Here is a 15,069-nt window from a genome sequence, read left to right as displayed (position 1 = left end):
AGAATTTTTGACATGTCTTTTATTTTACATAAGGTAATATATTTCGTCTTGTTAATTTTTGTTCAGGTGATTTAATGGGCCCTACTGTTAGCGGTCTGGATCAGCTTCTCACCATGCCATATGGATGCGGAGAACAGACGATGATTGGATTTGCCCCAGATATATTTGTCGCGGATTATCTGTCCTCAACAGGACAGCTAACAGGCGAAATACATGACAAGGCTATCAACTTTATGGAGAAAGGTCTGTGTAATGACCATTAGTGAGAAAAGTTTCACGTTATTAGCGACAAAACCAATGATTGTAATTTACTACTATCACTACTATAACTGTTATTATTATTATTATTATTATTATCAATATTGTGATTATCATGCAAATTTTAGGAAATGAACAGCAGTTCGTTCAATGATATAAACTGGAATATTGTGAAGGAGCAATAATAAAATGATGAGGACCTTTCAAAAGTAAGATGACGAACAATTGCACAAGCTCATATTTATATGATTGTGGATTTTGTCCTGGAAAAATGTAATTGAAACCCTTGATCTGGATATGTATGCCGTATCCGGTGATATTATATCAAAGTTTTATTTGAGATTGTAGTCTCAGTTTTGCCATAACTTATATCTGCTAAAAATGCATTGAACTACACCATTTCATTTAAAATGTATTCCTGACTTAAAGCATTTTGCATTACATATTTTTAGGGCTTTCCTAAAGTTATAGAGATATTCGGAAGTTGAAAACAAATAAATGTTTTCCAAAATATAACTTAAAAAATGCGTTTAACTGCAAAACGAATCGATAACGTTTCACTGAAAATTGAGGTGTATACGATTAACTGACAAGTTATGGTGTGTAAGCAATATGGAAAATATATTGATCGGTAAAATTTTACTGTCTGATAATCCACAATTCTTGTAATGCTTAAATCTGTACCTCTACAGCAGCAGAAATTAATAGTATCCCATCTGCGAAGCAAATTTTCCAATGGATATTTTTAAGATTCGGCATAATCATCCATATGTCGTAGGTTTGATATCATATTCTGTTTGTATTCAATTTCAAGGTTACCAGAGGGAACTGACATTCCAACACAAGGATGGGTCTTTCAGTGCTTTTGGTGATTCAGATCAGTCTGGAAGCATGTGGTATGTTGGAAAATAGATCTGAGATAATCACACACACACACACACACACACAAACATATATATTTACAAGTTTTGACAGAAAAGTAAGCAGTATATCATTTTGCCATGAACAGAAAAGTATCTACATTTTTACAGTCTCCATCTTATCCAGTGGTATAGCTGTCATAAAACACCTAGGAACAATATTTTATCAGGAAAAACAAAATGAAATTATACAAGATTTAGTTTAATTTAAATACAAATTAAATGAAATGTTGTAACGTAAGCAAATGCACAATAGCAAATTCATGATAAACTTTGATTGAATAGATCTCAAAATTTTATTTCAGACACCAAACACACAAAAGCAGTTAGCCTTCGAAAGTGATTGACTTTATTGTATTATGAACTATATTTAAGGCAATGTCAAAATAGTTTTATAACCCCCCCAAAAAACTATTACTTTGTGGGTGTATTACATTTATTCATTACTGTCTAAAATTGGTCACGATCTAAAATAATGTAAATAGTCAAATAAACATTCCTGTATTATTAAAAATTGGATTGAATACAAACCATATACACCTCTCCATTGATAACTCGCACACAACGGGGTCCACAAACATAGACCGCACTATAAGTGAGGGCGCGAGTTACCAAGGGATCTCAAAAACTTCTGTTTAATGACTGAATCCTTATTCTACAATCACGTTGATAATAATTTTTAATATTGCACTTTTTCTAATAAAGTTTTTCGTTATTTATTTTAAATAACATTTATTTTCAAAATGTCCAACATGTGAAAGATCATTCCAACTGGTGTCAATAACCATCATGTATATGCAAAAAAATCTGTGTATTACGTCACTGCTTTTTGTTTTCTTGATGAGTTTGGTTCCCCTAATGGTGTTTAATAGTATCCTGCCAAATCAGGAGTCCCTAGAGCAGGGAACTAGACTAACTGTTGATACACCACCAAACAAGATACCTTTTTTTTCTAAAACACACAACATTTATTTCATGAGACAATCGTCTATGTTGAATACAATTTTTGTATTGTTCAATTAGTACAATATTGATGTCATGATTTCATTGGAAGTAATAATGAAACTTCTTATCATCCCTGAGGATATCTCTGAATGCCAGTTCAAGAATTCTCTGAAACTTGCTTGTCCATAATGGTCCGTATCTGTGAAATCAAGCTCTTTATTTTACAAAGTATTCATTTCGCTTGGCTGCCTTGCAATTTTGATCACAGTTATGAAAAAGTCGGTTAATTTAAGGTAGTTTATGTTACATACACAATAACATTTAAAATAGTGTTCGATTGATCAAATGAACTGAGTTCACCTGACATACACCTGGGGCTGCTAGATTTTAACTTTTTTAGGATTTTTGTGCCTTTCAACTTTTAATATATATATTAAGGGTCTTCTGAACATTTGCATTGGGCCAGTTTCAGGAGAATACAAAATGTGAATTACATTAGATCAAGTTACAAATATGAATTCTCATGCTAGAATCAATTTGTCGGTTTTATTCTTTCATTTCTCTTATGTGAATCATTCATAAAAGACAAGAATAAGTAAATGGGTAAAAAAATATTTAACAAGGTAAGTCTTGCTTTATTTGCCATTTTATTGGCAGAGCCTGTGAGAAAGCAAATAAAGTAATCCCTTGACTGAGATTTCCCTATATCTGTGCCAGATATTTACAATGACATTCAATTAATGTGCCTTTGTTGTCTTTTCAGGCTATCAGCTTTTGTCGTAAAATCTTTCCATCAAGCAAAGAAATACATCTTTATTGATGATGACACTATTAAGAAGGCTATTGATTGGATGGTAGCAAGACAGAATGCAGATGGTTCCTTCCCTGAGCCTGGCCGGGTCATTCACACAGATATGCAGGTTAAAGATGTGTTAATTATTTTCATATTTTATCGTCTTTTCAAGAACAATGCACCTCTCATGTTCAGTTGATGATAATTGATGGCTAAGAATGCTTCAACTTCTCTAAGATCGAAGTTTATTATTTCACATTCAATAAAACAAAATTTAAATGAATCTGGTACCAATTTTGGTTGATGTAGCCGATAACAATTAATTTTCTAGTTCAGTGTGATTTATTTCAACATTATTACCTTTGTCACATTTTGCAGCCATCATGAGTATTTGTAGCAAACAATGTATTACGAAGGACGGTGATACTTAAGATAGACTTATGTTGGGTTTTTTCAGGGCGGCTCGTCATCGGGACCAGCTCTTACAGCCTTTGTTCTTGTCGCTCTTCTGGAAAACAAAGACATTGGTGGAGTAAGCTAATTTAAATATACCTTCTTTGATTTCTTTGTTTAAGTTTAATTATACTTACGAAGTCTAAATTTATAATACAGTGCAACCCCATTATAAAGTGCCCTGCTATAATGCAAATTCAGATATAACGCGGTCATGGCGTGGCTCCTGAAATGTCGTATATTCATTCGCACATGAAAAAATATTTTTTGTTCAAAGTACATAAAATAGTGTATAAAAAAGTTATTATAATTATGGGGAAGAGATCGCTTATGAATTCGAATTTAATATGATTGTGGCATGGTTCCTGAAATTTAAAATACATGTATTTTTCTTATACCGGGAAAACATTATTTTTTTTTAAGTATGATAAATAGTGTGTAAAATGTTTATTATCATTTTGGGGAAGACTTTGCATATGAATTTTAATATAATATGATGATGGCGTAGCTTCTGAAATTTAACAATATCACGAGGTTCTTGAAGTGTTATGACAAAATAAACATTATCGGAAATGTTACTTATTACTGATCCATGAGTAAAGCCAGTAAGTTGTTTATGTGATTGTCTTCAATTAATTCTGTATACAATCATTGCTCAAACAATAGCCAACTTGTGTTTCTTCTTTAACTGCATACACAACCAAGCAGCAGACAATGCGGTGGTCGATAAAAGATTCATACAGTTTTATAAACATCAAAAACAAAAGCCGCCTACATGTTTGCTGGGCTTGATGGTGTTATTAAACGCAATCAGTTGACCAGTAAATAATTTATGCTTTATGCGTTCAGCTTAATTTTTTTATATAAAAGTGACTCGTGACCATTGCAACTCGTTATAAATTATCACGTTATAGTGGGGGTTCCATTGTACTTATTTGGACTTTTACTATACCCAGCTGAAGACAAATTTAACATATGGAGTCAGCCTGGCTTATATAGATGTATGAACCATTGTAGCTGGCAGTTTTTGCTACTCCCCACTTAGACATCCAAACATTTGACTCTTGTTGATATTGTATACTAAAATTTAATTTACAGCTTGTCTATGAATTCTGAGGACTTGTAGACATTGATGGAAGGAACCTTTAGCAATTCTTTGAAAAATTAAACTGACGAATGCAGTGTTAGAGCAGTTAAATTTCAAACATTTTCAACATTCTTATAACATTGTGTGTAGAAATGCACATTCTCTTTCAGAATCTTGATTGATGATAACCGTTTATTGAATTTATCTACACTCTCTCGGCATCATATACTAATTATCATTTTAACTATTTATCTATTCTACATGTATGTATAAAACGTGTTTTTTGTATGGTTTTGATGGCACATCTAACACATTATTGGTTATATCGTATGAGGGTTAAGTGCTTTTCCGAAAGGCACACCAAGGCATCTGACCATAGCTGTCCTGGGCTGGTATCGAACCCTTGACCAAAATAATTATTGCAACATTTCAGTGGTTCATCAAAGCAATAACAATCTTCAGTTTTATATGGGCATGTTTTAATAATCATTAAGCTTGTCTTGAAAGCTGATAGCTTGATAAGAAACCTTACAAAGCTATGTGCATCAGTGTTAATTTATACGTATAGTAAATGAATGCAGTTGTATTTATGTTTTATGTGGTAGGTTTTGAAAACGAATTGATTACTTTGCATATAGCATTCAGTTCAACAGAAAAATGATCAAATATGTGTTTTTTTTTCAAATTAGAATTCTTGAGTCAATTGGGAGCCATCAGTTTCAACAGTTTTATTGTCCAAAGAAATTGCATCAATGTTGATTGCACAATCCTGTGGGAAACTTAAATCAAGTATGCATGCCCCATACTAAACATGAATCAAGTATGTATGCCCCCTACTAAAGATGAATCAAGTATGAAAGCCCCCTACTAAAGATGAATCAAGTATGTATGCCCATACTAATGATCAATCAAGTATGTATTGCCCCTACTGTATGATATAATTCAGCCAATGTGTATTTTTGTTCTTAAAATAAAATTTAATTGCATAATGTTTCTAATAGAGCATCCAAGAACGGATCAAGAAGGCCACCGACAAGGCAATAGTTTACCTGGAATCGCAGTTATCGACCCTGACCGATGACTATCCTCTAGCAATTACCAGCTATGCTCTTACTCTTGCTCATAGCACTTCTGCTGACAGAGTCTTTGCTACACTTGAAAGCCATGCTATTGTCAAAGGTATAAACACACCTCATATTCCTTACATCATATTCTTCACACAGACTGTTTTTGAAGTGCCTTATATAAAACAATCTAGTTGGTAATGAGTTTGAATATGTATTGTAACACTTCACTAATTACACTTTTGGTTTCTGTCTTCTTGGTATTTGACTTCTTGTCCTAAAGTATGATTCCATAGGAGATAAATTTGCATTTCTTTGTATCTCCTTTTGAGACAGAGAAAGCAGGAAAAAATATTCATTGATCACTCAGAGAAATGTTGCTATGTAATATGTAAAATATCCTAAAAATATTATATCTAATTTAAAGTGATAAAATTAGTAAAGCAATTCGAGTTTTGCTTCTTTTAGCTAAACAAATTTGCCAGGGATTAATTAGCATTAATATTCCCCTAAATACAATTATTGCTAAGTTTTAAAACATTTATCTGACTAGATGGAATGAAACACTGGCACAAACCTGAAAGCAAGACAACGGGACATGGCAGTGCCATCTGGACACCTCCAAATCAACAATCCAAACCAACAGACATTGAGATGACCGCCTATGCTTTAATGGTATATGCTGAAAAGAATCAGTTCAGCGCGGGGCTTAATGTTATGAAGTGGATCATTACCCAGAGAAATCCAAGAGGAGGTTTCTCTTCAACCCAGGTAATTATTCATCTTTATCTATAGTACAATGGTAAAATAAACTCGTGTTGAATTCTGCAAACCCAAGGGTAAATTTTCTCAGTCCCAGATGCAGGCTTTAAGGTCTGGTTATTCATTATCAGCCATTTTGTGGGACTCTCACGTTTGTGCCACTCATGTGGCAAATACACGATATTTGTATGACTGTCAAGGTGTTTCGTTTGATTAATTCCACAAGTGTAGATTCATAAGACTACACCGTTTTTAAAGCATTTCTCTGCCTAAATGTTATAGTAATCAGACCGACCTATGTTCATACTTGAGGCTGTGCAGTCAATGAAAACATTAGACAAATAAAACCTGCATTCCATACAGTAATTCTAGAATCTAAATAGTTCTCCAGAAAGAGATATTTTCATCATCAGTTATGATGAGAACTACCACTGACTTCATTTAAAACTTTCAAGTCTATGACTTTGAATATACTCAAGAAAACTGAAGTCAAATATATTTGTAGCTACTAAAGATACTTATAAGACAATGTAAGATCATGCAATTTGACCTATCAATATCTTGACAGAGTTTACAAAGCATTTGTACATGGACTATGTAATGGCATTCCGTATTGTGGATGTGGAATATAGTATGCTTTGTATTGTGGGTGTGGCATATGGTATGCTTCATATTGTGGGTATGAAATACAGTAATGTTCATACTGTGGGTGTGGCATATTGCATAGTTCATACAATAAGTGTTAAATTTGTTGTAAGAATATTTTACATGTTGAATTTTCATAAGGTTTTTCCTCTACCAACTTAAATGACATAATGAATGGATGCATTAATTAAAGATTGATATGGAGATTTACTTGAATTTAGTAGTAAATGTACAGTCTACTATTTTAATAATGGCATGTAAACAAAATACCTCTAATGATTCAGTGACACCTATGTACAAGAAGGAAAATCTAATAGTTATCATTGGCTGGTTACTGATTTTAAGGTACCACCGTCTTTGAAACACGTATGATATTGACCACTTTGTTTTGTTATTTGTAGGACACAGTGTTGGCCCTTCAAGCTCTGTCATCATTTGCCAGATTGGCATACTCAAAGAATTTTAATGTCCATGTCAACGTAACAACGGAAAATGTCCTGAAGTCCTTTGACATCAGTCAGATTAATGCCCTTGTCCTCCAGACTACTGAGGTACTAAATTATTCTTTAGTTAGCTAGAGGAAGAAAACATCATATTATATTTGAACGTGTGTGTGTGTGTGTGTGTGTGAGAGAGAGAGAGAGAGTTAATCTGATCGTAGTCATGGTGTAATAATTATTGCCTGAAAATAATGTGTACATATTGGTGAAATGATTCATGCACATCCGGGCGTTTTCATAAGTACGTCATATTTCAGTTCTGAGGTTTTACTTCATGGACAGTTTCTCTTCTTAAAAATAATATGTTGCTCAAAGAACGTAAAGCCCAGTTACAGAATGTTTATATTTCCTGGACACTTTTAGGTTCCTTGCTTGCTTCGAAATACAGTCGTCAGTGTTTTCAAGATTTAGATAATGAATGCCATTGATTTAAACATATATTCAACAACAATTGGATTTCATAATTTCATTATATACCAAAAACTTAAGAGTTGCTCAGTGCTTTGTTGAACATGAACTATTTAAGATGGCTGCATTTTTTACTGTCGTTTTTGTTGCTTCAGCTTCCAAGTGTTCCCAGTGAAGTCCGTGTATCAGCCATTGGCAATGGAATGGCCCTAGTTGAAGTAAGTATCCTTTTAGCGAATTGCAAGCTAATGTATTCATTAATCATACAGTGCTCTTTTTGAAAGTCAGAAGGGTACCATTGACCCTCACTTGCAGTAATATCCTAGTTTTTCTTGCATTTATAGAGAACTTTAGGATAAATATATGCTGTGGTATTTAAAGCCCCCAAAAAGAAACAGTGCTGAAATGTAGTGACAGCCACCAACCAGGACACCTTTACATACAGACAAATACTCATAAATGACAATATTTAAGAACTGCTGAGTGGGACATATGAAATAGCAAATTTTGTGTTTATTAGAGTGTTCTTTATATACAGGTTTTGCTTTATTATGTACAATGCGGAAGTCTTTATTAAAATAACAAAAAGCAAACAGGGGGATGAAATGCTTTTAGCTAAAATAGATTTTAGTAGGATTTATGCTACACTTGTTTAAAAATCAAGATTCATTATACCTATCCAAATACACAAAGGTAGATATTGATGAAACCACAGATAACAGGCCTTTGTAACTTCTATTTTATATTGTTACTTAATAATAATTTATTGCCAAAAAATAATTTAATTTTCTCATAATTTGTGTAAACAGATACTGAGCTTTTTTTTTATTTCAGGTCAGTGTTTTCTTCAATGTTGAGCAGGAAATCGAGGAAGTGTCCTTTCAAGTAGATATCACGATGGTGAAAGAAACCGTTGATTTCCTGACCGTGAAGACATGTGCAACGTTAGTCTCTTTATCCACATTTTGAGAACTATCATCCATAAAACACATAAACATATAGGGTTGAGGTTGAGTTGTGTGTGCCTGTGTCTGAATATTGTTTGTCAGGTTTATGATGATTTTGTCATGGTTATTTAGATAGCATGGAATAGTGTGATCTTAACTTTCAAATGCAGATTTTGAAAGATTGGGACATCATCGATTGTGATTTGGAAACATACACAGCAAAGCTGAATAATAAGATTTCTTGGCCAAATGGTACAGCCAAACATGTAATTTATGTGCTACTTTCGGTTGGCAGAATTTGTGATATGAATAGTGTGCTACAAGTCACCTTTAGACTTTAGTAGCAGAGGTTTCAAATGCAATACAGAAAGAGATGAATTATATTTGGCATATGTTGCCTTCCTGTATACAACATTACAGTGTTTATGAACATTATACTAAGACATCATCATTTTATGTACTGTTTAAAAAAACAGGCATTCTTTCCTCAGCACTATTCATGCATTGTTTTTTTTTTTTAGAAGGCTCCCCCCATAACTATATGATGATATAGCTTTTACAAGTCTTTATCACACTTTTGAACCTAGAACATGGATGATGTTTTATGATTTTATCTGCAAAAAAAGCTTTGTGTAAAAACTAACATATTTACTTACAACGGAAAATGCCTTCGAGTTTCAGGTTTGTTGTTCATCATACCGGTTTATATTTTAAGTTTTAACATGATGACATGAGTATAGAACCTCAGTGTTGATGCTCTGATTACTGAACAATTTAAATACGTTGCATAACAGTTAATTCCACTCTGAGCTTTATTTTCTAAGATTAAATGAAATGGAGACTTATTTAGATAGAACATTTTGAATTTTTGCCCTTTGAAGTTTCACTACAGATTTCAATTTATCTCAGCTGGATTTCTGATGTTTGCATTCACCTTTTCACAATCCTGATGTTTACACAAATAGCTCTGCATATTTGAAACAGAAACAAACTTCAAGCCATTCTAATAAATTAATCTCTATTGCATTTTAGAAAGTGTTAATCACTTTTTCTAAATTAAGGTTCTTTCAACTCCCTCTTTTTCAAACATTGAATGTTAAATAAACAATCTATATGCTTTATTTGAGGCTTTTAATGATGCTGTTAAATAAACACTTCCTATCTTTGATGTCCACATTTTATCTCATGTTGATTGAGATGCAAAGAAATTTAGGAGCATGTTGGAGACAAAAACATTATACATGTCAGATAAAGGTTTTAGTTTGCGATTGAAGCACACATTAAAGAAAGCTTTTAATGTATTGAAATTGGTAGAAGGCATTGTTTGCTTAGATTAGATTAGTTTACAGGCTATTGTTAACCTACTAAATATCAACATCCATTGCAAATGGTATCGCTCTAAAATGCACAACTAACATAAAACAAAATGATGCCAGGCTTTTATAGTTCTAGACTTGTTGAAAACATTGCCTTCTATCTGGTGCAAATAACTTCTCTACGTGCCTCGTCCCATAGTTCTTACAATAATCACCGACTTGCAATATCAGATCATTAATAGGAAACTGTACCATGTAAATATTGGCAGAAATCTCAGAACGTTTTGAATATTTTTGGCCTGTCATATGGTGTGTGTTGCAGGTGGCTGAAAGAAGGGGCAAGTGGAATGGCTGTACAGGAGTTCGGTGTCCCAACAGGGTTTGAGGCGGACCTGGAAAGTATTGGCACAGTATTAGGGCTTAAGAAGGTTGAGACACAGAACAGGAAAGTTATCCTATATTTTGATGAGGTAAACATGATATTGGGTTTTCATATTTGTGATACTATTCATAAGATATATTAATGGGACATGTATTAGTTAAAACTGTACAAATCAGTATCAGCAAATACTGTATTATTTTAATCCCTTCAGGAATAAATGAAAGCTGAATTTAAGGATCCATTTTTTGCATGAAAAATTTCATTGTAAGGTTGAATAAATTAAGGAGAAAATATCAAACCTGATAGATGTTGTTATACTCATAATTTAAAGTATACCATTCTTAAATTAGGTGACTAAATTGTCCTCATTAATTTCACTCATAAATATTTAAAACAGGAAATCTTCCACATTTTATTCATTTGAACTACTAGAAAAAATATTGGAACATGTGTTGCCTACTATACACATATATTCATTTGAAATATTTTCTTTTCATCTAAACAAGATAAGCACAACGCCACTGTGTCTAACCATTGATGTTGTTCGTACTGGGCTTGTGGCCAAGTCCCAGCCAGTGGCAGTGAGGGTGTATGATTACTACCAGCCAGGTAAGAGTTGAATATAGTTATCTTAGAAAATATCTTCAATTTTATTTCTTACATTGATATTGGTCACTCAAAAGTAGAATTACACGTTTCTAATGACCTGTTTTTTTTTAATTTTAACTGCTCATTGGCACCAATTATAGTTTTTTAATTTAGTTGTTAGATATACTAAAACTAGGTAGATTGTCATTTTGTGACACAATCACCGATCAGACATGAAGATTAATATCTACCTAGAGTAAACATGCAATGAGAATGGGAATAGGTTTTGCTTAGCAGTTCTTTTACTTTACTTTGTATTCTAAAGGAGACAACGAAGAGACAACCTTTCATAATTTGCAATATGCAGTTATCTGGGTTGTTGAAGATAAATTTGATTTCTAAATTTTAATATAAATTAAACACGTCTGATACTGTGTCAACTATATAGACTATATTATGTTCAAATTCAGTTAATCATGCCCGTCTGGTCGAAGGCTAGCACATTGATTCATGAACATTTGGAGGTTAATTGATTAGCATAACCATTCATAGACATTTGGAGGATAGTTAGTTGATATCAACATGCAGAAACCAAATTGTACTTCTCGCTAAATTTTTGTTAACTCGTCATCTGCTTGCAACGTATGTCTGTTGGTCTCGAATATATGGGTCATATTTGGCCAAGAGCTTGTATACTTCAAACTACAGCGAATGTTGCAAAGTAATTACATAACAACCAGTATAAATTAAATTATCTGTAAATATTCATTACTGTGATTCCTGGTTTTTGTTTTAATTGCTAAATACCAAATGGTACATGTGCTAACAAAGACATTGCATGCTAAAGCAACCATTATCATATTAAGTTGTTCATTAAATAAAACACAAATAATTTGTGCTATGAGAATATATATAACTCTATAAAAAAAAATTATTTTAATTCTAAATTAGCAATATAGTAGTATTAATGTTCATTAATTAGTTTTTGTTTTAAGTAATAACAATATTAAATAAACCAACTGAATATAATTAGTCTAATAGTTGTTGCTGTAAGACATTATTTTACTTGTCATCACTACCTTATGAAGGCACATTAACATGAAGAATGCCCAAATAAGTCAAATAGACAATGTGTTAAAATTAGAGATTGCAAATATCCGTCATTTACAATGATCAAGTTTGTACATGTTAACTTTACAACTATTTTTGCAACGTTGCTTTATGTTGGAACTATATTTTGAAAGTTATGTAATAGATAAATTGTTTATTTATTTATTTAAATATAAATATATATATACCAGGGATGAATTGTATATCAGAGAGCATGGTATATACTGCTATATTTTGAAGCTAAGGAGAAATATTTTTCGTTAAATCATACTTGGTGAGTAAACATCATAATAAAATTATACAAAATAAAGATTCTATCAAATAAAGCTATTATTGGAGTATTTCGATGTGGAATGATGGATTGTCTCCACATTATTTATAACTTGCATCTTGCCTATACTGTAAAATAAATTGTACGTGATTTAGGAAAGGATAAATTATTTCTTTTTGCATAATGAAAGGTATTTCTTTATTATCACTTTTTCACAGTGAATAAAACATTGGAGTTTTTTATATAGGTAACCAAGTGACGAAATTCTACCAGTCACATGTACTGCAGAACTCAGACATTTGTGACGTATGTGCTGAGTGTGGTTGCCAGGCAGCAAGGTACGTTCAGGATAAAGATAATAGTGATTCTTAACGTATATGGGTAATCTTACCACATAAACCATGTGCAGTTTCCTGCATAACAAGGTTTGCTGTAGGTTAAACTCAGGGATTGGAGTCCCAGGCAACCTGCATAAACTGCATGATCATTATACCTACATGAATAATTAATTTCACTATAATTTATGTAGAAAATGCTTGCTGGAAAAGGTTGTTTTCACATGAAAGGCTTGTTTTTAAGCAACATGTGCAATTTGGATGTTCCAGTATGGCTGACATCACAAAATCAGAGGACTTAAACAAGTAAAACCAGCCTCATCCAGAAATAGTAAGGACTGTATTAAATAGTAAGGACTGTATTAAATAGTAAGGACTGCATTAAATAGTAAGGACTGTATTAAATAGTAAGGACTTTAATAGTAAGGACTGTATTAAATAGTAAGGACTGTATTAGTAAGGACTGTATTAAATAGTAAGGACTGCATTAAATAGTAAGAACTGCATTAAATAGTAAGGACTGTATTAAATAGTAAGAACTGCATTAAATAGTAAGGACTGTATTAAATAGTAAGAACTGTATTAAATAGTAAGGACTTTATTAGTAAGGACTGTATTAAATAGTAAGGACTGTGTTAGTATGGACTGTATTAAACAGTAAGGACTGCAATAAATAGTAAGGACTGTATTAAATAGTAAGGACTGCATTAAATAGTAAGGACTGTATTAAATAGTAAGGACTGTACTAAATAGTAAGGGCTGTATTAAATATTAAGGACTGCATTTTTACTTTTTTTGCTTGTTTTCAAGAATCAGCTTTTACTCTATTAACAGCTATTTTCCTATCTCATCAGATGATACTGGAAATTAATTTATTGTGGTCAGTTATATCTAACTGCAGGTAAGTGTAATGGCAGAATGTTCTATAGAGAAAACTTAATATATTGTTTTCCACATTTTCTCATGGATACATTTTTATGTATGGCACATTCTGACAACATCTGAGTTCATGGTCATTAGGAATGATAACAAAGCTTCATAGATGCCCTGTTTTGTGTGTCAGACAAGGCAAATATCCAAGATACATCAACCCATCACTTTTTCCAGCTGAGTCGCAAGCCATGCATAATATGTTAGCATAAGTGTAGATAAGCCAGCATACTTGCATCTTGCTATGACATGTTAAATAGCGTTAGGTTACGAGACTTTACAGAGGTTACGAGACTCTACAGTTTCATTGCGTATTCAAACTCAACGTTTTGATTTAAAATTATAAATAAACTATGTTACATGCAAGTGATCTGAAAGATGCAATACATTTTGGTCATAATGTCTTTAAATATGATGAAATTTATTTAAACTGTAAGAAATATGAAGCAACATGAATAATATGTGGATTTGAGTGTGCATTTAATTGTGAAGTTTCCTAAATTTAGGATCTTGTCCTGCTTTTTTTACCAAAGGGAAAATTTTATTTTCAGACAGATAAAGTAGCCAATATAGAATTTTCTTTGGTAATAAATGCTCTGTTCTTTTCTTTTTCCAGGGCTCATGCTGGAAAGTAACAGATTGGAAAAGGAATTGAGATAATATAAACTATACTCATGCAATATGAATCATTTTTGACAAACATACAAACATTTACAATAAATATATAAACCGAATTAATCTCTTCATTCTTTTATTATTAGAGGTTTTGCCAGTGTTACTTTTTTTCAACAAAATTCAGCTGTGCAGAAAAATTCCACGTCTTATGTCTTGCAGGTCTTGCATGATAAAAAAAAACATTAGCTACCTTTAAAATCCGAATAGATATACAGATTATATGAGAGTGAATATTTTACAATGTAAGTACATGTATTAACAATCATATGAGAGCGAACATTACAATCCAAACATTGTTATCTCCTTCTCATATGTACTCATCATGAGTTTTTCACAGAGGGAAACCCAGTTCTACATTGCCTGAAACAATGTACATCATCAACATCATTGAGACTTTAAAATCTCAACATATGCACAGTTAATTAAAAGCTGTTCATGTCAGACCGGAACAGTAATTTGTAGGTCTCCAATTCCTATTTGTGTATGATCGTGTTTTCAAGTATGCAACACCTGTGGTATTCCCACCATGCAACAGAGGAATCTGGCTAATTGGCACACCTTACTTTTCTTATCTCAGTCTGGATTTTCTCATACCGGTTGTCTCAATTGTGGAATCTTCATGCTAGGAACTACTTTTCAAGAGGAAGAAACCCTTGTTCTCTTCTGATGTGCCAGAAAGA

At 32.6% G+C, this 15,069-nt stretch overlaps 1 protein-coding gene across 11 annotated transcripts in view; it reads left to right on the top strand.

Annotated features, from left to right (window-relative positions):
• LOC149797374 (CD109 antigen-like) overlaps window positions 1-14,448 on the top strand; it is a 70,704-nt gene extending 56,256 nt beyond the window's left edge. For all 11 annotated transcript variants that reach the window (XM_089962146.1, XM_089962143.1, XM_089962141.1 and 8 more), the window contains exons 25-37: window positions 67-243; window positions 1,073-1,154; window positions 2,887-3,043; window positions 3,374-3,448; window positions 5,458-5,635; window positions 6,074-6,291; window positions 7,329-7,478; window positions 7,991-8,053; window positions 8,670-8,779; window positions 10,421-10,568; window positions 10,987-11,089; window positions 12,697-12,787; window positions 14,331-14,448. In XM_089962146.1, coding sequence (XP_089818272.1) covers window positions 67-243; window positions 1,073-1,154; window positions 2,887-3,043; window positions 3,374-3,448; window positions 5,458-5,635; window positions 6,074-6,291; window positions 7,329-7,478; window positions 7,991-8,053; window positions 8,670-8,779; window positions 10,421-10,568; window positions 10,987-11,089; window positions 12,697-12,787; window positions 14,331-14,349 — 1,571 coding nt within the window. In that variant the 3' untranslated portion in view covers window positions 14,350-14,448. The remainder of the gene's footprint in view (window positions 1-66; window positions 244-1,072; window positions 1,155-2,886; window positions 3,044-3,373; window positions 3,449-5,457; window positions 5,636-6,073; window positions 6,292-7,328; window positions 7,479-7,990; window positions 8,054-8,669; window positions 8,780-10,420; window positions 10,569-10,986; window positions 11,090-12,696; window positions 12,788-14,330) is intronic.
• Window positions 14,449-15,069: the final 621 nt, after the last annotated feature.

The sequence above is a fragment of the Sinohyriopsis cumingii genome, chromosome 6 (assembly GCF_028554795.1).
Source record: "Sinohyriopsis cumingii isolate HCF-2022 chromosome 6, ASM2855479v2, whole genome shotgun sequence".
Taxonomy (NCBI): domain Eukaryota; kingdom Metazoa; phylum Mollusca; class Bivalvia; order Unionida; family Unionidae; genus Sinohyriopsis; species Sinohyriopsis cumingii.
Note: the sequence above shows the minus strand (reverse complement) of the source record. Positions and strands in the feature narration are given on the sequence as shown.